The 25,513-nt window shown below is 40.6% G+C and overlaps 1 protein-coding gene across 1 annotated transcript; it reads left to right on the top strand.

The window, feature by feature from the left end:
- Positions 1 to 2,414: 2,414 nt before the first annotated feature.
- srm (spermidine synthase) lies at positions 2,415 to 25,513 on the top strand. Its single transcript, XM_080762780.1, has 32 exons — positions 2,415 to 2,572; positions 5,326 to 5,462; positions 5,601 to 5,724; positions 6,068 to 6,172; positions 6,412 to 6,571; positions 6,725 to 6,833; positions 7,834 to 7,909; positions 8,009 to 8,119; positions 8,454 to 8,597; positions 8,918 to 9,108; positions 9,725 to 9,881; positions 10,604 to 10,752; positions 11,306 to 11,356; positions 11,715 to 11,826; positions 11,951 to 11,998; positions 12,102 to 12,180; positions 12,327 to 12,436; positions 12,529 to 12,615; positions 12,719 to 12,787; positions 13,025 to 13,130; positions 13,217 to 13,290; positions 14,552 to 14,732; positions 16,327 to 16,394; positions 16,569 to 16,645; positions 19,746 to 19,958; positions 20,339 to 20,459; positions 20,575 to 20,667; positions 20,790 to 20,943; positions 21,052 to 21,135; positions 23,366 to 23,511; positions 23,840 to 23,962; positions 24,430 to 25,513. The coding sequence occupies exons 1-32, from the start codon at positions 2,435 to 2,437 to the stop codon at positions 24,445 to 24,447; spliced, it is 3,615 nt and encodes a 1,204-aa protein (XP_080618906.1). The 5' UTR covers positions 2,415 to 2,434; the 3' UTR covers positions 24,448 to 25,513.

The raw sequence follows: 25,513 nt of genomic DNA, 5'->3' as shown, positions 1-25,513 counted from the left end.
TATTATTTTATATCTGTTCTTGATTGTTTTTGACAATTCTGCACAAAGGTCAAGTGTTACTTTTTAAAACAACAGTACCGAATTAGTCAGCCATGACTCATTCAAAAGTGAGTTGGATAAAATGTCTCTCCCACTATTATATATCATATTATGTACAGTATTATGAGTCGGAGCAACGTCCTCGAGTGGAGGACCATACCACAATGCCCCAATTGTAAAGGCAATTCTCAGTCAATGAAAAACACATGAGCAACACATTTCTAGCAGCTGCTATCACGTCCGGTGGAGTGACACGAACCCTACCTGTTACAAGGTAGTTGGTGAATGCATACTAGATACTTTTATTGTTTTTTAACGTTATGACTTACAATACAATTCTATTGCTACTTGAAGGCCCATCAAAAGATACACACATAAGTACTAGATCAGCACGAGTTGCCCACAGCTCTGTTTCCGTACTGGTCAAAGAACAAATACATTAAAAGCTCTGAGCGGCAACGCTTGGCCTTTCTGTGATGATTCCTCTGTATTTTGATGTCCAGGTGATCTCTGTGAGATCGTGTCAGGGAATGTTTTCACATTGAAAAGTCGTCAGCTGATCTTGGTATACTGGAGCTGTGCATGTATGATATTGTTTGGTGCATTTGTGTTTTCTAAATCAGGGAGTTAATAAAAATAATTCACTGGGGATTTATTTTTGTCTGTTTCTTCTTTTTTTAAATGCAGTTTCATTTTATCAGCATCATCCGTTTTTAGTGTCTTTGACTGCAGGAAACATAAAAGCAGTGTCTGGGGGGTACCATCAAAAGCTGTAAAGATGATGTAGTGAAGAAATGATATAACGGATAGTAAACTGCTGCAGTAAAGCATCCTCCTGTGGATTAAGTATAGATTCAAAAATTGATGGAAGTATCACTTGCATCAATTATTTAATTGGTTCATAGTATATTGGTTGTATTGAAATACTTGCTTTCTGGATATGATGGTATTGAGATACCAGTACTCCATTTACTGTAAAGAAATGAACATGCACCATATTTGTACTGAACTAGACTACTGTTTTACATTACTGAACCCTAAGAAGAGCGTTTACAACTTAAAATTAATACATCTATTTGCTGAAGTTCAGCTATACTTTCCCTGGAAAATACACCAACAACATAGGAATCTACAGTGAAATATCGATCGGGGCAGTGTTGCAGAGATGCTTTTAAGATAATAAGAGGGAGAGTACCCTGTGAAGGGATCAATACGAAGGGGAAGTGAGGAAAAGAGAGGTTTCTCGCCACACACCACAGATCATCCATAATGAGTTGGTGTGTCAATACTTGGGCGATGGCTCTTCACGTGGTATTGATCTCTGAATCAGGACCTGTGCTAACTTTACACCATGCTTAGTATTGTAAACTGTTGGGATACAGGTCAAACCTAGTGCCCCCCTCAACGTTAACTTGGCAGTCCCCGTCCCCCCCCAAATAAAATACAAAATAAATCAATTTAATTAAATCAGAAACAATGTAAAGTCATCATTTCATCATGCAGGTTACCGTTACATCATTATCATACCTAAATTCACCTGTCAACTTGTTTGTACTTGTTGTTTGTACCCTAAAAAATGTAGTACCAGTAATACAGTACAGTACAGTACAGTACAGTAAAGTATAGTTGCACCGCTCAGTTCTCACAGGTGTGATTTTTATATCCACTATAAAAATTCTTCTAGCCTACATTTCCATGTGTAGACTTCTTGTACATTAACTGATGCAGACTGATGCAGATCTGAACTTGGAAGAGAGCATACATCACCATACATTTTGATAGTGAACACTGCCCTCTCGTGGTGGTACTATAGTGAGCATCCCCAAAGTAAAAAGAAAATCTATTGGTACATGAGAGTTGCATCCTTGGAGCCAGGGGAGCAATGAAAGGATGGCTCAACAGGGACCAAGGGAAAAAGACGTGAATGGAGCTGATAGGGCCGAGGGGTAGCTACATGGACAAGAAGAGATTCCCTTCCCGGCATTTATTGCCATGGTGAGGTGATTAAAGGCAGATAAAGGGCAAGTCAGAAAGGTTTTTTGCATGCAGCAAGAAGATTTCTGATGTGTTGGATGTCAGTCAGTGGAGAGGTCCGAGAGGATCTGAAGTTCTGAGCATATATCCTCCTGAGTCCTGCGAGATAACAAATGCTATATTCCTATGAAATACAAATAATGCTACATAAGATCATATTCTATCAACCCATTGAGCAAGATTCAAGAACCGACATTATCCAACAAATCCATGCGCTTTGTCCATTATGGCCAGCCAGCTGCCCTTGGCCAATTGGTGACGCTGTTTTCCCCGCACCGCTGATTTACAAACGTAGAAGGAATACTGCGGAAGTGGGGTTGTTTCCTCTCAGACACATGTACACAAACCCAAACTCGACATCATGAATACTTCGGGGTTCAATGTTTCAGCAAACAACGGCCAACAAGACAACAACAATTCGATCACAATTGACTCGGAATCGGCCGATGAAGTAAACGAGTTCTGCCCTGGTTTTAAGGACGTGGATGCGTTCGTTAAAGTAAGTACTAAAACCAACGGTCTCTGCATTGAGTGCTGGAGGCAACGTGGAGAGCAGAGGGACAGGCTTTGCTGCACTGGGTCACACAGTCAATAGCCCCTTTCGGGACCATAAGTTTACCTTTTCTGTATTTGGGACGTCGGTACCGACGTCCCAAATACAGAAAAGGTAAACTAGGGTCCTGAAAGGTCACACAGTGGACTTGCCTTTTATTGCCATCATGTAATAAGCCATCTGGTGAAACATACAGTAATAATGTTATTAAAATGAATGTAACGTAGAGCTGATCTATTTGATCAACACGAGTTAATTGTAAATACATGCTTAATCCCCCTTTTCCCTCACTGTCTGTATATGTTTATTTCCCCTTTTTACCTCCATTATGATGAATTCCTGTTCTGTTCTTTGACTATATTGAAGTGTCTATTTGTACGTAAATGTTTTGATGAATTGAACATGGTGGACCCTCTTGTAAACAAGTGCTAAATTGGGTCGTCCACTCACAGTTAACAGTCTTTGTATTGAGTTTGTGCTTGAAATGTGCTGTAATTCTGCAAACTGTTATTTCAATCAATCAATCGGAGTTGCAATAAACCTTGACAGCTCCTTCATCCAAACAGAAAAGTCCTATCTGATTGTATTCAACTAGGTTAAACTCACCAACATGGCAGGCTGGGAATGGGATTAGCTTAGCCCCGCAAGCAGAACCCGAATGTAGTAAAGTTTCTGATACTTTGTTTACTTTACCCATTGGGTCCTGCTTCACGCTGGGCTGTCGCCAGTTACACACACAAATACAATGTAAACACGCCATGAGACGGACTTCTGCGCGCTTTTACCATGTTTATTCATGTATTGACATACGAATGTGCGAACTATAAGTACCTTACATACCATACCGACACATCTCCTGTGTCGCGGAAGCCGTTAAGTATTTCTAATCCATGATTGATTAAAAATGTCGCTTCTTCCTACCTTGTTTATTGACACCTCATTGTACCGCCTATCTGGCTAGCTAGTGGTGCTACAGCTATGACGGAGCAGATCAGAGGCAGGGACATAGCCCGCAAAGCCAACCGCACATCGGGAGGCGGTACAATAAACGGTAAATAAACAAGAAGAAATCAAAGCGACATTTTTAATCAAACATGGATTAAAAATACTTAACGGCTTCCGCGACACAGGAGATTTTATCAGAGGTATGTAACGTACTTATAGTTCGCACATTCGTAAACGAACACAATAAAAAGCGCGGTGATAGCGCGCCGATCGAAGATAGGTTGAGTTTTTTATATCCGCGTTCCAACAATCGCATTGGAAAATCTTAGCATGACCAGGGACCCTACCCTAAAGCTTAAAGTCCAAATTTCATAAAAGCTTTATGTAGGGTTCCGAGAGGGGCTAGGATTAGCTATACTTTCTGTCGATAAATTCCGTGCAGTTGATGATTTTTTCGTAACTGTTGGGACTGGAGTTCGGAAGCGCTTGTTAGAAATCACCACCTCTGTGTATATATTGCACATAATGCAGGAGGCTAAATAATCACCTGCATGGAATTTTTATCGGCAAAGTAACTAAGTACCTCATAACATTTCTACTCTAAGGTGGATTTTTGAATGGTGCAACCACTCCAAGGAACAGCAATGTCTGTCTGTTTAGACTAGAGTATCAACAGATGACAAAGTGGCACTGTTGAGTTTCACCTAAGAGTTTCACACTGCACAGGTGCATGATGGGAAGCTGAGTTTTTAGTGTTAGTGTAACACCAGCACAGTGCAGTACAGATACTATGGTGTAGCACATGCAAAGGTGCATGATGAGAGGCAGTACAGTACAGTACACAGTACAGGTTACATAGTCCGTCAGCCAATACTCGGACAACCAATAGTCCGACAAGGCGACAACCAATAGTCCGACAGCCAATAGTCCCACAGCCAATAGTCAGACAACCAATAGTCTGAGTTCGACACCCCAACAGCACCACTCCATTCAGACAGGTCTGATTTTTATGAAACAAAAAATGGACAGATACAAAGAGCATAACCCTGACCCAAGCTTTCCTTGCAGCTGCAACCTTGATGAGTTTAACATAATTTAATAGAGGGTATGCGTGTGACATCATCGAACCTGGAAGTTATGCGGGAACGCCCAATGAGTGGCAAAAAACTACTTTCTGGCCTTGACAGCCCATACATCCAAACAGAAAAGTCCTGTCTGATTACATTAAACAATGTTAAACTCACCAACATTGCAGCTGTACGAAAAGCTTGAATTTTCCTCTTTCTATCTGCAAAGTTTTTGTTTCATGAGAATCCACCATAGAAACGTTATGAGCTACTTTCTATCAAGAAATGCCCTGCATTTGATTATTTTTTCTAAGTGACAGAGTTTGGAAGTGCTTGTTTTCAATAACACAACATTTTGCTGCCTCCTGCATTGTGACATTTAGAAACAGGTGGTACGCAGGACGGTTGAGTGATTTTCAACGAGCGCTTCCAAACTCCAACACTCCATGCCACTCAGTCTAGATGAGGGGGGCGTGTCCTGATGGGAAAACCATGCATGTGCATACTCTCTAAGTCTCTATACACTAGGACTTTTCTGTTTCGATCGTGTTTGGTATTGCAACTCCTAGATGACAGATGGCATCTGATGATGATGATGGTATCTGAGTTGCTTGCGGCTAGTTGGTTACATGTTGATTGTATGGTGAACCACCAATGTGTTGTAATCTCATCTTCACTCGCCCGCAGTATGGATTGGGGACCGTGTTATCAGCCACCAAAGCATCCGCCGGTCTTCCTCAAACAGCAGATGATGTTGATTTTTATCGCAGCTTCCCTGCATTCCAGGAGTTCTGTGAAACTCAAGGAGATAGACTCCTGCATTGGTGAGTAGGCCTGTACGATTCATGACTTGTTATGTTAAGACCAAAATAGTTATGGGTTAATAACTCATAGTTTGCTGACTAAATTGGATGTTAAACAGAAGATTCAAGACATTTTCTTTAACTCTTTCTGTATCTTAGCATGAGTCAGATTATGCGCTACCATGGCTGCAGATCTCGCATGAGAGACCGGGACAAACTGACCGGGTTGGAAGAACGGCTTGACCTGGTGGTGGACTCCAACGATGCCATCCTTGAACGAGCGGTATGAGCAGGAACACCAGACCAGATGTATTTGAAATGGTGGAATTATGAAAAATTGTCATGGCACCCTTTGCCGGATAGAGCTTTGTGCTTCTGAACATTTTCATGTCATGGACCGGGCCTTCATTGACCACTGAAAACTACTACTTTGAAAACCACTGCTTTAGACTATAGTATAGACTATATATGTTTTTTAGATAACATGGCTGTTAGAGGTGCAATATTTTATCAAGGGGCCCATCATTCCTTGCAAATGCCCTACGTGTGATCTATGGTTCCTGTTACTTTTGGTCTGTGATAGCTACTTGGATTATAAAGTCTTATTTCCTGTGAATGATTTCCAGGGGATCCTGCTTGATGAAGCTGATGGGGTGAACAGGGGCCAGCAGCCTGTCATGCCTGCAGGGTTTCAGACTCCGAAGGTTGTTGTGTCCAGCTGGAATCGCAAGGTTGGCTAATTAAAATAAAAACTAAATGCATCTCATAATTTCAGAGAGAGCAGGCACTGAACTGTTTAGGCAAGCCAGCTCTGGAACTAAAACAGTTGCAATTTTGGGGCAATAAATATGCTTGCTATTCACAGTTTTTATTTCATTTAGAGTTAGGTTTGGGTTAGTTAACAGTTGTCAGCAATGTTCTGCCATCCAATGCCTTAATGATATATAATTTTTTGCTTTTATTTGATCAGAGTTCAGAGCCTGGACGTGGTTCTGAGACGTACAGATTGCTCCATGCCAAGAATATTATCAGGCCTCAGTTCAAATTCAAAGAAAAAGTTGACAACAGCAACACCCCATTTATTCCCAAGATCTTTGTGAAGCCAAATGCAATCAAGCCCCTTCCCTCATGTAAGCCAAACTGTTGTTTATTTATTTTTGCACCTGATGTCGACCTTCATTGCAACAAAGATATAATAACACCCATATGCTTTCTGTTTTGAGAGATTGCGCCAAAATCCGTTCAACTGATTAATATCTTTGTGGTTCCCTCTTCAATTGTAGATTTCACCAACAAACAAATACGCAAAGCGAGACCTGAGGACTTGGACGTGCCGGCTGCGCTGGCTGACATGATTCATCAGCAGAGAACCCAGGAACATGTGGAGGACATGTAAGACACGTGTTTCACCTTCAACTTATTGGATCATGGACATACTGTCTCTTAGATGGGGGTGGGGTGCATAATGGCATTTTATGTAGTCATAGCACCTTATAGTACACAACTACACATGTATATTGTATAATATATAATATAGTGGCAGGATTCTAACTGTCATGAGATATATACTTAGTTAGCCAGCAGTCTCCAAAAGCTTAGTGCAACTATAGACTGAGGACAATATATCAGCTTTTTGTGGAAACAATTAGAGTTTAGAGCCGTGGTTTCCAACCATTTTCATGTCCAGGTCCATTCGGCATTTGAGCCACGGACCAACACCAACACGTTTTTAGCCTCTCAGAACCAAAACGTATTAGAATATGTTGTTGCCGTTAAGGATACGATTTTGTCCACAATTCCATGCTGTATTGATGTGGTGCCAGGCAACGTTGATCAAAATAACAATTATTCTACATTCTCTAACTGTGTACACTTCTTGTAAATGTAGTAATGCAGGTGTTTAACAATAATTTAACTCTTGAGTGCATGAAATTAAACTAGTTAATTTTGTTTCATTGTACACTACACTCAAGAGTGCTCTAATAAGGGTCCATTTGGTTATCAACTCTCCCAGTTTCTGGGGACCACCTGGAACCCCCTCAAGGACCACTGGTTAAGAACCACTGATTTAGAGAGTTCTGCATTGCAGAGCCAGAGATTGCAGTGGCCAGATTGGTTTCTAAAGCTGTAGCATATGTTAGTTAACGGCAGTTCAACTATGAAAATAGCTATTAGTCTCTAGACATATCCATAGCTGGAGATCTCCATTCACCTCGCAAACGATACTACCGGTATGTACATACGTATATGGAATCCGGAATAGTGGGTCTCACATATACAGTATTACTGTACACATGTTTCACTTATTTCTCTGTATAATGTCAACTTTACTGTCTAGCTTAATCTTTTGATTTCCCGCCCCACTGAACAATGAACATCCCCATCCATGTAGGTTTGCACACCCGTACCAATATGAAATAAACCATCTGACAATACAAGAAAGCCTTCTGTCAAAGCCCGAACCACAGGTAAATAATTAGATATAGAATAGTGATAAAGGCATTACAGTCAACAGTAGTAATCCTTAATTTCCCAGTATGAACCCCTGATACATTCATTATTTCCAGATGTACAAACCATTAGATGAGACCAAGTGCTCCTTCGTGGACACACTGGAGGAGCTGGTGGCTCTAAATGAGAAGTTGTGCAAGGTGTCAGAGTTTGCAGTGGACTTGGAGGTACAAGAACGTGGACATGTATTGCATTTGCTTGGCAATCAAATTGACTTGCGTGAGATAATACAAGAATTTAATGATTTTGGCTAAAGTGATGATGGATCATTTGCTAGTTGTATTGTATTACTTATTTATAGATGGTAATGCTGGCTATATTAAATAACATTTGGCGATGCATTAAATGTTCAGTATATTGTTAATATGTCAGTTTTCTATCATTGTAAACTGTTGCAAACTAAACCAGTCGCATACCGGCGTGCATAGCTGTGGAATTTACTTTCACAACATGAGGCGTAACATCACTGCGTTTCAACACATTGATTGTGTCCCCTCCCAGCACCACTCTTACAGGAGTTACCTGGGCATCACCTGTCTGATGCAGATCTCAACCAGAGAGGAGGACTTCATTGTAGACACCCTGGAGCTCCGCAGTGAGATGTACGTCTTGAACGAGTCTTTCACAGACCCGCACATTGTCAAGGTAACGGCATCCCCTTCCGTCCCATCCCTTCTCCCCATAGTGCAATTAATACTCTACCTAATACTACACCTGGAAACTTGTGTCTCCATGTGTTTTTCTGTATAGAATAACAATTTCCTGCTAGCATGTAAACCTAAAGTTTGGTATGGTGGAAATGTTGAGCCTTTCCTAATCAAATACGTTTTACATAAGATGATGCATCACCATTAAATGTCAGCCCCTTTACATAACATCCAAATTACTAGTCCCACCCCCCCCCCCCCCTGTGGGGTTATATACAGCATAGTACCAAGTCTTAATGATTGCCTTATTTTGACCAGGTATTTCATGGTGCCGACTCTGACATTGATTGGCTCCAGAAGGACTTTGGTGTGTATGTAGTCAATATGTTTGACACACACCAGGCGAGCCGTGCTGTTAACCTGGCCAGGAACTCTCTCGATCACCTGCTCACACACTACTGCAACGTGGACTCGGATAAGCGGTATCAGCTTGCTGACTGGAGGGTTCGGTAGGTAGATTGGTCCTTGTTCATGTCTGGCTGTGTGATTTAAGCTTAAGATTTTACTTAATTCTCCATTTTCATGGAAATAGGATTTGTGACCAACTCTTATACAACATACCAAACGACAACAAAATCTCCCAGTGGATCCACTGGCAGTGTGCACAAGGCATTTGGTACTGGTCATCTGTCCAGCAGTTTGAGAGCTTAGCTACACACACACACACACACACACACACACACACACACACACACACCAAAACATTATTGACGATTAGCCTCCTGCAGAGTCACGGTGTAGTCTTCAAAAGACTCGCACATTAACAAAAAAAAGAAAATTATATTGCAGGTTTCAAACAAGGTTTGAAGATTTAATGCTTTGATAGAAATGTAAAACACAATTGTTTTCACTCATCTCATACGACTACGTGCCACCCTCAGTGGCATGTGTCTGTCTAGTCAAAGTGTCCTTGAGGAACACACTGAACTCAATCATTGTATGTTGTTCTGGATAAAGACCTGTATTAGTGAAGCGACAACAAAAATTATGAGGAAACGGCATGATTTCTGATTTGAAGGCATGATTGTGAATTATTAAGGATTGTGTTGTCATTTGTTCCTGCAGACCATTGCCAGATGTGATGTTCCAGTATGCTAGGGCTGACACTCACTACCTCCTTTATGTGTACGACCGTCTGAGGGTGGATCTGTTTGAATTCAACCACGGCCAGCCTGGCCTCCTGCAGAGTGTCTGGAATAAGAGCAGAGACCTCTCCCTAAAGGTCCAATATCTCTAGCAGGCTTTCACCATGCACCCATAAACAGACATTTTTAGACACTTTTTTAAAATGAAAACATGCAAATGTAAGGAGAAAGAAAAACCCTCACCCACAAAAAACAACATAGCAGATCTACAAGCTCACAACGTGTTGCATTATGATCTATTGTGAGCTTGTATTTTGGGCAGTGGTTCTCAAACTCTCCATTTTAGCGACCCCACACTTTATAGTGCAATTTCAATGTGGAAATAAAGAATGTCTCGTAAAAAAGCTACAATCCCATTTTTTCCCGTTTCTAAAAACGCGAATGCGGTTCCCAAGGCTCCTTCGTGCGACCCATAGTTTGAGAACTATGGGTTGGTTTACAGTTGGTTTACAGATTAAGTAGTCTCGTGCAACAGGATGATCACAGATCTCTACATACAGATAGTCTGGTACTCTGGTTAAATTCAATGAATGGGCTAAAGCTATGTGGAAACGAGGCAGAAAAGGAAACAAAAAAGCAGAAGGCATAGGTTTGTAAGCACTGGTTTTCTATACCGTTGAAGTCCTTACATTGAATTTAGATTTCCCCATGCATATCGGTAGGAGGAGATCTCTGATGTTCTGGCTACGTGAGACTAGGGCTTAATTTAGTGATTTACAGATTTACTTTTATATTTGCTAAATCTATCCTCATAACCATATAACATTCTAACTAACGTTCTCCCCCAAACACCCTGCAGAAATATATGAAGCCAATATTTACAGAGGAGTCATACTTGGACCTGCAGAAGAGGCAGAAGAAGGCATTCAACACACAGCAGTTGACAGCCTTCAGATTGCTGTTTGCCTGGAGGGACAAGCTAGCCAGGCAGGAAGATGAGAGCACTGGGTAGGCTGCGGAAATTGACGGAGCAGCTGTTACATCAGCCCTGTTAGAGCTACTTTCTAATTCAAATTTCATTTCTAGCAGAATTGTATATACCGTCGCTGAACATACAGAAACCTTGTTTGTCCATAACTTTGACTTTTCAGGAAATGTGTGCCAATGGATACTGTAGTGTCAACAACATAATTGTGTAAACACATTTCATTGGTTAAATATTTATAAAAACCCACAGACTTAACCACTTAGCATCCCTTATTTTGGGCATGACATTGTAGGCGAACATCTTTAAAATAAATTCAAACTTAAAAAGAAAAAAAAATAGATCTCACAAAGCAACATGTGAGCTTGTAAATCAGCTACTTTTGCATTAATTTATGGGAAATTACAAAAAAGATGAAATATGGAGATGCAAGGTTTCTGCCCAACAGCTATGATAAATAATGCTGCCTGACAAGAACCTGACATGAAACTATGCTGCTAGGATGTTTCAGCATCAAAGCTTTCCGGAGCACTACTACGGTACTTATGTTCATTTATATGCATCTCTCCTCTTTAGATATCTCCTGCCTAATCATATGATGACCAAGATATCTGAAGAATTGCCTAAGTAAGTTCATGCAATGTCTAATCTTTCCACTGAATGTCTATACGTAGCTACTTTAGTTTGTGTTTGGTTTGGTCACCCAGCTCTGTTTCATTACTTCTTGTATGTGGTAGGGTTTAAGGGACTCCCTCTTAATTGTCCGATTCCTTAACGGTTCCTAGGGGGTTCCAAATGGACTCTCAGTTACGATGGTCCTAAAATAATCCAAGTGATAAACCGGTTCCAAATGTGTTTCCTCCCTGTTGGATCCGGTTCTGGATCCCAAGCATAGTACTGTATGTGGTGTATCTTTTTATTTTATTTTTTTGAGTGTTCATCACTCTTGTGATCATAAACTTACTGTTTGTGTTCCTTCACCCAGAGAGCCCCAGGGAATCATTGCCTGCTGTCACCCTGTCCCACCGATGGTGAGGCAGCAGATTACTGAGCTCCATTTATTGGTAATGCAGGGCAGGGATATGCCTCTTCTTAAGGTGAGCAATGATCTGTGAAAAGCATTGTTTTTACATCCGTAATGTTCTTTTACTGGTTTACTTTAATTCACTTGACAATAAAGGCAGCTAGATAAAATAAAACATGCTTTTGTTTCTTCTTCAGGCTGAAATTGTTGCTCAGAAGAGCAAAGGACTCACGCCAATAAAGAAGGTTTGTTGAGAAATGTATATCATTGATTTTGATGAAACAATTCTTCCCTGAACATTTGTAATGCAATTACATGCACATTTAATATTTTATAATAATTTTACAGCCAGAGAATACCTTGTTTGGTCCTCATGATACATCAAGGGAGACGGAAAGTGAATTCCCCGTCTTTTCTTCACCACATGGTACGAAACGCAGGACTGTACTGTATATGCAGTTTATGTTGGTGTTAGAAATCCAGGAAAACTGTTGTATACTCTATAGATTACACAATTTGTTCTGAATTAATATTTCTACATTTCGATAACTGACAAATTCATGCCGTTTTCAGAACTACCTACCAAGGAAGGAATGCTGTTTGCCTATGAGGAACAAGAAATGGAGATTGACACAAACATAACTGCTGGTCTCATTGCAACAGCCACAATCTCACTTTTTGAGGTAGAAAATGGCTACAAAGTGACGATGCTCCATTTTTCTGCGACTTATTACAAAATAAATGTTGATTCTTGTGTATTTGTCATCCCTTGCAGGAGTCAAATAATGACCAAGCTTCCCTCACTGTGGCACAACAGAAAACCAACCGAATTATTGAGTCTTTCCAAAACCCTTTTAGAATGGTATAACTTTGCCAGAGATTACTGTTGATGTTTGAAAAGATGTTGTTGCTGGTTGGACTAGATGATTAATGCTGTTGGATTTTTTTGTCCTGCTTATTTTTAGTATTTACCCTCCAGTGATGTGCACGTGAACAAAACTGCCAAGTTGGATCCTTCTACAAAAGTATACGAGGTAATCCAAGAACTCTATTCAGGATACATAATCACCATCAAAGAAATCAAAATTATCATGGGTGAAAGTTGTGTTCTCTTGTACACAATTAACCATTATATCCTATAGAAAACCTTGTATTTGCTTGCAAGCAGGCATTTTATCAGAGTGGGTTTATTCTTTTAAAATGATGGACATTTATTTATGGACCCCTTCATATACTTGAATGTTGATTGCTCTACCATCTGATATTAATAGATCAGTAAAAGGTGGAAACTGCAAAGCATTGAGCAGCAACAGCGGGAGATGGAAGCCAAGAAGGCGACAAAACAAAAAGCAAGGGAGCTTGCAAAGAAGGTGGCAGGTATGGAGCATTAAGCTGCGTCAAAGTCTGGTAAGCATAAGCATGCATGTTAACAGCCTTCATCATACTGTTCTGTTCTTCTACAGCGGAAAGGAAAAAAACCAAAGAGACCTACCAAGATTCTCTACAGGACGTTGTTACTGTCCGACAACAGGCTTCTGTAAGTAAATCATCTTCTGTGTGACATACTCTTTGTCCTCCAATAAATGTGGTATTGGCAAATCCAAAATGGGCTAATCTTTACAAATGTACAACTTTTAGCTAAGAATGCAAGAAGTTATTCACATAATATGCCACACTTTGTTGAAAGTGTCAATATGTGGCCCGGGCCGGCCTAGCTGTTCGGGCACCTAGGGTCGATTCATACTCCTATTTTAGAGCCGAATAAAAGTCGGTTCGGCGCTGTAGAGCCTACAATTTGACGTCATTTGAGGTTCGGGGGGCCGGGTACCGTCCTAAAGTCGGCTCTTCGGTGCTACTGAAATTTTCTGACGAGCCGAAATCATTTCGGCACTACAGCGCCGAAACAGGAGTATGAATCGGCCCCTAGCCTGCTAAGCCTGACAGTGTGTCGCGGGTTCGACTCCCAATCATGACGACCTTTGCTGCATATCACTCCCCATCTCTCCCCCATTTCCTGTCAACTTACTGTACAAAAATAAGAAAGTGTCAACATGTGAAAGTTGCATTAGCCCGATATCGATTGACTTATACCAAAGTCGTTAGAGGGCTAATAAATTCTGTTGCTATCGCAGATCATATCATAACACCAGCATGGTAAAGCCCTTCTAATGTCCATTAATTGCCTGGAGAAGTATTGTGCACAGCATGGGATTATTAAAGCAATGGAGTCATGTTCCTCACATATGTTCCACACGTTTTACTTACCTTACCCATGGGTACTTGTCTCTTGACAACAAACCGTACTGTCACTCCTTGAAACTGAACCCTTGCAAACTTTTACTATTCGAATTTTCCAGTGTCAAATAATATTGCCAAATTGTTTGCTAGCTCTATTTTCTCTTGCTAGCACTGCATGTGCTGTTTCACCAACCAAGATATAAGAAAGAAAAACACGTTTGCACGTGTACAGCTCAATATGACGCTGTGACGCTATGACGTGTCTAGTTGGTGAAATATAGCCATCAGAAGCGATTGACCCTGGAGCAGCTTGGACAGTCACATTTCTTTATGCAGGTTCTAGTACAAAAATAAATTACTGACATTTCGATCTTCCTCAGTCATACTGGAGCCCTACAATGTACAAGCGTTTACCGTTTATTTTCTCTTATTGTGCACTGATCTCCGATCCGAGCACCTGCCCGATTTGACGTTTGGGATGTGCATGTCCGTCCTTTTCTTGTTTCACCAACCACTATTCAATCAACTTTTTTCGTCTCATCTTCATCATTATTTTTCAGTCTGCAAAATCAGGAGGAAAGAAAAGAGAGAGGGTCGCCAGTGAACCTGGGGAGTCGACTCCAAAACCCACTAAGAAACTGATGAAATCTGCCGCAAAGATACCTGGAAGTTCTGACTTGACTCCCCAAGATGACTTCAAACCCTTCAACTATAGCCAATCAGACCTCAAAGTCTTTGCTGGTAAGAATATTAAAGCTGTCAAAATGTTTTTCTTTTCACACTAGGGTGACCAGACATTACGGTTTGGCCGGGATTGTCCCGATTTCAAGCTGTGTTTCCAGAGTCCCATCAAATATTTCTAAAACTCTGTCCCAATTTTCCACATTCACTATCAAATTGTCCTGTTTTTCAGCAACTAACATTGTTTTCAGCAGTTGCATAGACATTTATCATGTTCTGTTAATGTAAACATCTGCTCATCATCGGTTGTACATTGACTTTCTGATTGGTTTAGGTGATGTGTGTCAATCGGTCATTGCCTGTATGCAATGACTATGGTGCAGTGTTCATTTTGTTGACTAAGACTAAAGACTAAGTCGACTAAGGTTTTTCAGAAGACTAAATTGGACTAAGACTAAATGGTGTGTTATTCAAAAGACTAAGACTAAATCTTTTCTGGCAAAATTAACATTGCCCACAACATTAAGACTAAAGACTAAGTCTGACTGCGTATATGAATGGCTGTGCACGAACGTGCGCATTCATTTAAGCGTCCCGGTTTGGAAGGCTCAAAATATATTCACTCTACTCTACACTCAGGACTTAAAATACCTGTGAACAAGTGCAACACCTATAAGTGCCACAAGGTGGAAACATTTACATTTCTATAAACCATTTACTGCAAATTCAATGGCTCGTAATTTGCTGAGGGGTCAGAATTATTATTATTATTCTAACACGCATAACTATACAAAATGTACAAATAAGACAATTATATTCATATTCATGTAAACCAGGAGAAAACTGCCATATAGCAAAATGGATATCTAAAGGGGTATTGGGCTGTCAGGCCGTCAAGAGACTAGGCTAGGCTACAAGATACCCAAATCAGCTAAGTGGAAACACAGTGGAAAGTCAGAGATCTCTAGAAGAGCATAGCTCTCATATGCAAGTCTTCATTTATTCCAATGGAATATAGGGACTGTGTATAATAATCACACATCAAACATTTCTTGGCAACTCTCCTCTTGGTGTTATTCCACTTTTTCAATGGTCTGAAATTGAAGTGAGGAAACACTGTTCTGGGGACATTGTGTGAAGTGACATGCCACAGAACATCTTGTCCTTCTGTCGTATGAATGATTTTAGTCATTACAAAGCCTAAACTGACACCAGATGCTATTTTATCAAAAGGGAATAAAAATATCCACCTGCATAAATTAATGTAAACTATGCAGAATATCTCCCTGGCTCTCTTTATAAGTTAGTAAAGGGTTAAATATTACTTATATTAATTACCAGAGTGTGGTTTTGACGTCGGCACTATAGGGAGATAGGGCTCTGTTTGTGACAAGGGGGTCACACTCAAAGTTGTGGTTGAAAGCTGGCCATATAACATCTGTCTTTTTATAATATAAGCTGTAAAAATAGAAAAAGAACCACCGCTCATCCGCTGAAAAAATTTAAGAGAGGTGCTGGAGCCACAAAGGGAACATGAGAAAAAATAAAGGGAAGCTCCGCACACGGCAAGCTTTCGGTCTACTGACCTTCTTCAGACATTATTATTATTATTAAGCTGTAAAATAATTGTATTGTTCCCCATTTTGTTTTCAAGGTGCCAAATCAAAGGACAATGGGTCACAATTTGACCCAAACAGGGAAGGCCATGAGCCCAGGAAAAAGGTAATCACAATACTGTAATTGCACACATTTCTCACACACATATTTTTTTTAATTTAATATCTCCAACTCAATTTATAGTTTAGCATCTATTTTAAAAGGTGAAAGGGATAGATCACTTGTTTTGTTAACAACCATATCATTTGAAATGATCATCATGCATTTTTGGCCATTCAGAAAACCCCTAAAGGACATAAATCTGATTCATCCGCTGGAAACCGAAGTATGTCCTACATGGCTGGAAAATCTGACAGGTAAAATATTATGTGTAATGCCAATAATTTAAATGTCAAATGAGTGTTAGTAAATGTGCGACTACATTCCAATTATGTTTACAATTGTTAATTACGCTTCAGGTTTAAAGTTATTTTACATGAAAATCTATATATTTTACTTTAGGATACTTTCTTGGAGATGGATTCCAATGTAACTGCCGTTTTCTTTTCACAGGGGTTTCCGACACAGCTGGCCCAAAAGATAGATTAACTCTTCAATACAGTTAATATACATATTTTTCTTTCCAACCTCAAAGCCCTTTTGATGCTTTGTATTGTTTTTTGTTTCCTTTCGAGATGATTGTCAGTGTTTATTGAAGTTCGGCATGTATTTTTGATTTTATGGAATAATGTTCCATGTAAATAGACTGGTTGATACATAAAAGTCTGGTGGGGTGGGGTGATATTTTGATAACACAAACATTTTGTTAAGATGTGAAAGCTCTAGTCTGATTTGTGATCATTGCTTTATAGCGGGGTGCCTACACTTTTTTGAGTTGAAAGCTACTTTAAAAATGACCAGCTCAACAAGATATACCCATCCCAAATATATTGCTGAAAATAGTTCAAATATGGAATAGCAACACTGGCGGATATAAGACAAATGCAATAGAGTGGGAGAAATGGAATAGGTAGTTTTTTTTCCCTTTTTTAATTGTAATATATACTGAGGTTTGTGCACAGCACCTTCAAGCTTAGCCCCTTTCGGTAGCCTCGGTTACCTTTTCTGAATTTTGTACGGCGGTACCCTAGGGTCCTTGATCGGTTATTCCACTCTCCGTAGGACGCAGATTTACATACTCTGTTCACGGAGAGCCGCGCCGCTGCTTGAGTGTTGGTGAGATGTTTCAAAGATGCGTAACAGCTATAAGAGACGGCAGAAACGTATGTGAAAGAGCGGTAATCAGAGTTGTAAGTATTTTTTATCTTTTTTTGAAATTTTGCTTCGCTGAACTTCTCTCTTCCTTGACTTCCTTACTGACTTCCCATTGTACCGCCTCCCGGCGACTGGCTAGCTGCACGTCCTAGTTACTGCCTCTGATTGGCCGACCGCGTACCGTACATGCAGGATGTTTATAATGCTGTTGTGTCGTGGGAGGCGGGACATGGGAAGTGAGGAAGAGAGAATTTCAGAGAAGCCAAAACTTTAAAAAACGCCAACTTCGATTTCCGCTCTTTTCTGCTGTATATGCAGCTGTTATGCATCCTTGAAACATCTCACCAACACTCAAGCGGCATGGATCTCTGTGAACAGAGAGTATGTAAATCTGCGTCCTATGGAGAGTGGAATAACCGATCAGAGACCCTAGGGTACTGCCGTACTAAATTCTGAAAAGGTAACCGAGGGTTCCGAAAGGGGCTACTTCAAGCTTAGCGTTTGAGCTGACAGGCCCTTTTTGATGTCAATCAATAGTCCCCATAATTCGAGTGGCAGATCTGCCAAAAATAAAAAATAAAAATACTTAAATTGAATATTCTTTAGGGCATGTCATGTGATTTACCTCAGAGTTCACACCCTTTGTTTTCCCTGGCACCCCTGCTATATAGTGTTTGCAGGGGTCACCGTCTACCCATCTCTCCAGCTCTTTACTAAACAGAAAATACACTTTCAGTTGAGACACCAATTTCATCCAGACAGAGAGAACCAATTTATCAGCTTCAATTTTGTCTATTTATTATTTTATTGTTGGTCATATTGAAGTTCAACAAGCATTTTCTATTTTATGGAATACTTAACCATGTAAGCCTAGGTTGATGCTTAAACTAATGTTCATAACTTGGGAGCTATCCTCCTTATTAAACACAATTTTAGACAACAAGAATGTCTGCTGTTCAAGTTAACACTTTTAAAATGTGGTGCATGATTTCTAACCTGTAGAGCTGAGAATGAAGTCTTTCCTTATATTTTAATCATAGTACACCTGAATTCCCTTCAGTGTGGAAGTTCCAATCAAAATACTGGTTGCAGAAGTTTGGAAAGGCTTTTTATTCTATTTTGACATTAAGTTGATTATTTCTTGGCATCAATCTTTTGCAATGCACATACAATAGCAGTTAATGTCAGTTTAACAATTTTATTCTACATGTTTAGAATTCATAATCTCAACAAAATACCAAGGATTATACACTGTCAATCATCTGCACTAGTCTGTATAGCAGTGTAACCTCGCCCAACAGGCTTTCCACCACCTCGGAGGAAGTAGCAGTGTGGGCTGGGTATCCAAGTTCACTGAGGCCTCAGGGGCAGGAGGCCAAACAAGGACAACCATTTGTATGAAAACTATGAATTAAAGGACTATGCTTAGTACACTTAGCGCAAGTCTATGATAGTCTACCACCATTGATTTTCCCTTGGTCCCAGTCCACACAGGGCTGCCTCTGAAGTTCCCGAACTGTAAAAACTACAAAAGCAGACACTTATTGAGATTCCGTGCTTTTATTATCGATAGATTGTGTTGCATTTTCTAAACTGAACCCTCGTCTGGTTCTGACAGACTTAGATGTACATGGACAACTCATATAACAGATGGATGACAGGGTGTGTTCCGAAATTCACTCTTGAGAGCGCTGCAGGTGGCTCAGTGCCTCAGTCAGAGAGCACTGTTCTCTTCTAACAGTCATCGTGGTTGCAGCTTGTTTGGTGATGGACAGCGTTTAACGTGCATCTACGGGTTTAACAAAACGGGTAAGAAGTTGTTCATTTGAATTAATCCTAAAAGATCAAAATTGCAATTTTGCAACCTTATTATATAAATGAGCTTTGAGCATACTCTGATCATTTTGTAAATTACATGATATAAGAAGATTTTTATTACATTTCAGAAGGATGTTTATTCATAGTCAACAATAGTCAGATCATGATGCAGTTGTACTATTGATACACACTGACACAGAGTGGCACTTTCACGTGGTGACAACAGCAGGATAGTTGTGTGAAGGCAAACAAACTATGCGCTCACGCTTACTGCATTGCCATTGGCTAATACAACTTGATCTGACGTCAGCGTCGCCCTATTCGCTAGAATACGAAGCATGTATGGTTGAGTGAAACGCCCAAGTGAAGTGTCACACAGCACAGTTACTTGCTTTACTCGCATCACATTGTTGCCACACAAGCAAACCCCCTTCGAAAAAAAGACTGCGGTCGTCTTTTAGTAATAATGGACAACATAAAAGATGGGTGGTTTACGGAGACGTGCACGTTGTGGCCGGGACAAGCAATGAGCCTTCAAGTGGAGGAGGTCCTTTATCACAAGAAGTCCAAATTCCAAGATGTAATGGTCTTTAAGAGGTCAGTACTTTGGCTAGTCAACTAGCCACTACGCTAACTATTAACGTCAGTTAGCAATTTAGCAGCCGGTACTTCTATACCTTTGATGAAGTTACTTAACTTTATTTTTGACAGTCGTTTGTATGCAAAATCACTCTATCTAGTGGCCGATACACATCGATAGTGTATTTATGTTAGCTTAAAGCTCCAGGCAACTCACTAAATGAGTCAGTCAGTATAGTGACAGCTGCTGCCTGCAGTGGCTATGAAAGCATGTGCTAGCGAGTCAGCAAAAACAGTATATGTATATTACATAAGCATACTGGCTTAGATAAGCTGCCTATGATCTATGCATGTGGTCTCTCGACTCTCGATCACGTTGTGCTCTGTACATGTTGCAGTAAAACCTATGGAAACGTTCTGGTGCTGGATGGCGTCATCCAGTGCACAGAGAGGGACGAGTTTTCCTATCAAGAGATGATTGCCAACCTTCCCATATGCAGCCATCCCTGTCCCAAGAAGGTATTTTATTTTGTTACCAACAGGGTAATTGTGTGAATCTGATCTAACAATTGATCTCCTTAACCTGTTAAAGTAATTTGTTATGATGCACTGGTGGCTGCTGTCCTCTTTGCAGGTGTTGATCATAGGCGGTGGAGATGGTGGTGTGCTGAGGGAAGTGGTGAAACATCCACTGGTTGAGACAGTGATTCAATGTGAGATTGACGAGGTGTGTGTTACCAAATTACCATCGACAATGTGTAAAGCTGCATAATTCCCCCTACGCTTCATCTTGAGTTTAGCCTTCAATGTTATTTTAGTCAGTATCTGTCTTCATGTCATTTGCCAAAGGACGTCATCAACGTATCAAAGAAATACCTCCCAGGGATGGCCAAGGGGTTCTTCAGTCCAAAGCTCACCCTTAATGTTGGAGATGGGTTTGAGTTCATGAAACAGAACCAGGATGCCTTTGATGTAATTATCACAGATTCATCAGACCCTGTGGGTAAGTTATCAACCAGAACCAGTGTTTCCCATGTGTGTGCTTTCTTTGCAATGTTGTTGTAGTTGGTGTGTATATCTGCTATGGTTTGATCTGTTTTTTGTGTCATAGGCCCTGCTGAGAGTTTGTTCAAGGAGTCTTACTATCAGCTGATGAAGACGGCCTTGAGAGAGGGTGGAATTCTTTGTTGCCAAGGTGAATTTATACCACAGGGATTTTTTTTTTTTTTGTAATTGAGAAATAATGCTAATCATGCAGTGTGAAGGAACAAGACAGTTTATTATAAGAATATCCTTACAGCAGGGCCTAACAGCCTTGCTTGCTAGGCTGAAGCCTCCACACCCATGGGCATGGCAAAATGCCTAACCTGAGCATGGCAAAACACCTAACACCTTTGTTGTTGGAGTGAAGAATAGACACCTTCGCCTGGGGCTATCTTGACTTATTAGTGTCGTCATATTTCCAATTCCTTGATACAACTTAACCCACAACAATTGATCGATACTATGACCCTCAGTAACGCAAAACACGAAATCACCACAAATTTTGGCATTTATCATTCCAGCGTGACTTTGAAATTTTGGGAGCTGTCGTAGGCTTTGTCCTACACCTGTTTTTCTGTCGACAAGCGGAGCAGCATTGACTGACCAGCTGACAGGCTGTCACCAGCATCTAAACATCACTCCTAAAAAATGATATTTCCAAGTGTACAAGCAATTAAATTCGCGCAAATTAAAAACAAAGTTGCAAGTTATGTGCAATCTCCTTGTCACGTCCTCGTTTAAAGATAAGGGGACCGCATCGGCCATCACGACTCGGGAGATGGGAGAACCCTAACCCAACCAGCCCACCACCACCAGTACCACACACGTTAATGTTTAGGCTACGCATGAATATAATTGACAGCCCCAGCCACTGCAGCCAGGCTATCTGTCATAAACGTACTCATGGTGTCACGGACCACAGTGATGGACGGGACAGGGATGCAGCTAGGACTTGAAAACAGCAGCGTGCGTCTACTCTGCGGCCGTCACGGGTTGCACACGTCCAAACTCATTCCAATGACATGCGAGTGTCAAGAGTGCGGTTGGTTATTCAACAACGTATGTCGACGGGACGCAGACAACGCGTAGCCTATGGCTATATATTATTTAATTCATGGTTCACAGGTTCAGGTTTTCGTTCACTAATATATCTTGTTGTATATTAAATGAATAAAGACTTTAATACTTTAATATACAACAACACACAGTGACAGTTGGGCTTGCAAGTTGTGTATGTGCGTGGGGTGGGGAGGGTGAGGCGGGGCAAGCGGGGGAAACTTTTATTGGCTTTCCATCATAACTATGCTTTCCATACATTGTTTTGTCGTATTCCAGTTGTTCATGTCGCAAAAACGAGGGCAAGGCTTGATTTTATAGGGCGTGCCAGATTGATTTCAGCTGTCACATTTATCAATGCTGAGACCGAAATTACGCAAGGATCAGTTGTTTACAATCACTTGATAAATTCTGTGCTGAGGTGAGCGTATGCCAAAACCCACGCTTGAATTTAAGGCAGCATTGATAAATTAGGGCCTTTGTGCGTGGGCACACACCCTTCTGTATCTAATGCAACAAATGGATAGATGCCCACATGCGTGCATGCACATGTCAGTTATATAACAGACAAAGTAGCGCTTTAGGCAGAAGAAAACCCAAATACATGTCCCATTGAGTAATTCCTGTACTTACAATCCAACTTCTAATGGAGAAAGAGAGCTTCCCTGGGTTTGCCTCTCCTGACAAATAATCCTAGTCTTCCCCTTTTGTCAACAGCAGTGGCATTAACTAAGTCATGGCTTAAATTATTGCCTAAACTTGTCTTTTTCTATTCAATGGTGAATGTGGCTGTCTCTCCCATGGATATAAAAAATAGATGCCTCATTGGCCGCTGCAGTTCCTTGGAGACGTGTGTCAAGCGGAAGTGCCGAAGACGCGCTGCGTCGCTGCCACTCAAGTGAATACTGGCCAATCATAGCACGTCTTTTTCGGGACTTATCAATTCAATCCAAAGGAGCTTTATTGGCATGAAAAAACAAACTACACACCATTATGTTCCTTGGCCGACATGGAAGCTTGGCAAGCTTCTGCTATGCCTACTCTCGAGATACACAAGCCCCAGAGCCTTTTTATGTCTATGGTCTCTCCTACCTACTAGACTTTATTTTATATTTTTTATAGAGGGACAGAAAGTAGGCTGACAGGAAATGGGGAGGGAGAGGGGGGGGGGGTGACATGCAGTAAAGGCCGTCGGGATCGGGAGTCGAACCTGCGGCACACTGCCAGACTTGATTAAAGGCCAAGGTGCTTGGACCGCTGAGCCACGGCCCAGGCCTAGAAGACAGTTACTGACAGAAAATGGCACGTTCTGTGTATTTCTGCAGGAGAGTGTCAATGGCTCCATTTGGAGCTGATAAAGGAGATGCGGACCTTCTGCAAGAGTCTCTTCCCTGTGGTGGACTACGCGTACTGCACCATCCCCACATATCCCAGTGGCCAAATTGGCTTCATGCTGTGCAGTAAAAATGCTGTGAGTGTTTTTTTGTTTTTCACCATTTGTCAACCATTGTACACTTCACTGGCTTATCTATAAACAGCAAACGTTTAAGGACTGTCCATACCAAGAAAAATAAAGATTACTATGGATGTAATTTTAATAAACTAAACTCAAGTTGATGGCTATATGCCCATGAAAACATCAGTATTTAAAGGGCTTTTTGTTCAACCCATCATGTTAAAGTTATTATTCATGGTGTGGAATGGCCTTTAAAGTTAAACAGTTTGTAATGCAGTTAACTACACTTTTTGTGTTGACCAATGGAATAACTGAACTTTACTCTCTTTTACTTTTTAATTAGGAGACAAATTTCCGGGAGCCAGTGAGAGAGCTATCGAAAGATGAGGTGGAAAGTATGAACCTTAAATATTACAATCCTGGAATCCACAGAGCATCATTTATACTCCCAGAGTTTGCAAGAAAGGTATATGCTGGTGGCACTATTAGAAGTAAATGAATCAATGTAGTAGGTTGTAAATGAACTTCATGCTTACAGTGGTTGCTAGCTCAGTGTTTCCCTAGAATGAAGTTGTAACAGCGGTGGTGAATATTTATCTCACGCACGTGTTTCTTTGAGATCGACGGGTATCGCGGAGGCACAATGGCCCTCTCTCCAGGGGAAACAAAAACGACAAAGAAAGATCTCTTTTTGTATACATGATTATGGATCTTCCAAATGTTTAATTCGTAAACGTTCCCTTGCACATTCCAATCTAAAAAAAAATTACATAAACATTTAGCAGTGTTTCAACAATATTCAACAGCGTTCAGCATTCAACAGCAGCACCACTTTTGAATGCATATAGGGGAAACACTGTAGCGTGGCTACTCATATCTGCAGCACATGCTGAACTTTGTATCTTCTTTGTATCTTCTCTTGTATCTTGACAGGTACTCAGTGAAGCTTGAGTGGCAACAAAGATCCTCAACCTCGCTCTCTGACAACAGAAGCTCCACCTTGTACTACAATTGCTGCACCTCCTCTCCAAACACTCAACACTGTCCAGTGGTACTGGGGGGGGAGTAGGAGGGAGGACCTGGTGACTATTTTATGATACAGTCCTGGGGGGATGCTGGGCCTTACAGAGAGTGTTAATTCCTTCCAATGCTTCCCTCCTTCCAGTCTTACATGTATGTATTTATTTGTTTCAGTAGATTGCATCGTTTATTTCCCTCACTCCTGTAAAGAACAATGTAGTGGTTTGGGTTGAGTGGACACAAAACGGCTGTCATTGCCAGACATTTAAAGCAACGTGCTCTTTAAATCAGCCATTAGACAATACTTCATAGACTACATTTCATATTGGTTATTGTGAAGAGAGAGAGAAGTTTTTCCTCCAGTTAATTTTGAACTTCTACCAATATGAAAAGCAAAAATCTGTCTGAAATGTATAGTGCCTGATATTTGGTTGTTCCAATTGCTGAAAGGTAAACATTGCTATTGTGTGCCTCCAGGCAAATAGAAGAAAGCTAAAGGTCTCATTGTTGAGGATGTTTTGCTTCTAAAATATCAATGCCGTAAGCACCACATATTAATTACTTATACTACATAGTATATTAATTTTGTATGGAGAGTGATACTTTACTATATAAATTAATTTACCCACTACTGACCACAGGAACATTGGCATATTTTGGCCCCAGGGAGTTTTATTTTTCTTACTACAACTTCTCAAGTATCTGTTGTAGTATCATATTAAGCCTTAAACTGAAGGCTAAATAATGATACATTCTTGAGCTAGACATTGACATTGAGCTAAACATTTTCAAAACTATGCCTGGTTTTGGTGTTTGTAGAGGATGGGTCCTGTTTGAGATTTATGTGATAAGAGAATAGTTAAGTCACAAATGATCTTCATGGAGTACAATGGTTGTAAATCCACATTGAATTTATGTAAAGAAATTGTCATACCTGAGCAAAGAGATCATGTTTTTTTATATGAATTAACTGTAATAAATAAATCAATTATGTAAA

This window comes from Protomyctophum bolini (assembly GCF_963924005.1).
Source record: "Protomyctophum bolini genome assembly, chromosome: 5".
NCBI lineage: Eukaryota > Metazoa > Chordata > Actinopteri > Myctophiformes > Myctophidae > Protomyctophum > Protomyctophum bolini.
Note: the sequence above shows the minus strand (reverse complement) of the source record. Positions and strands in the feature narration are given on the sequence as shown.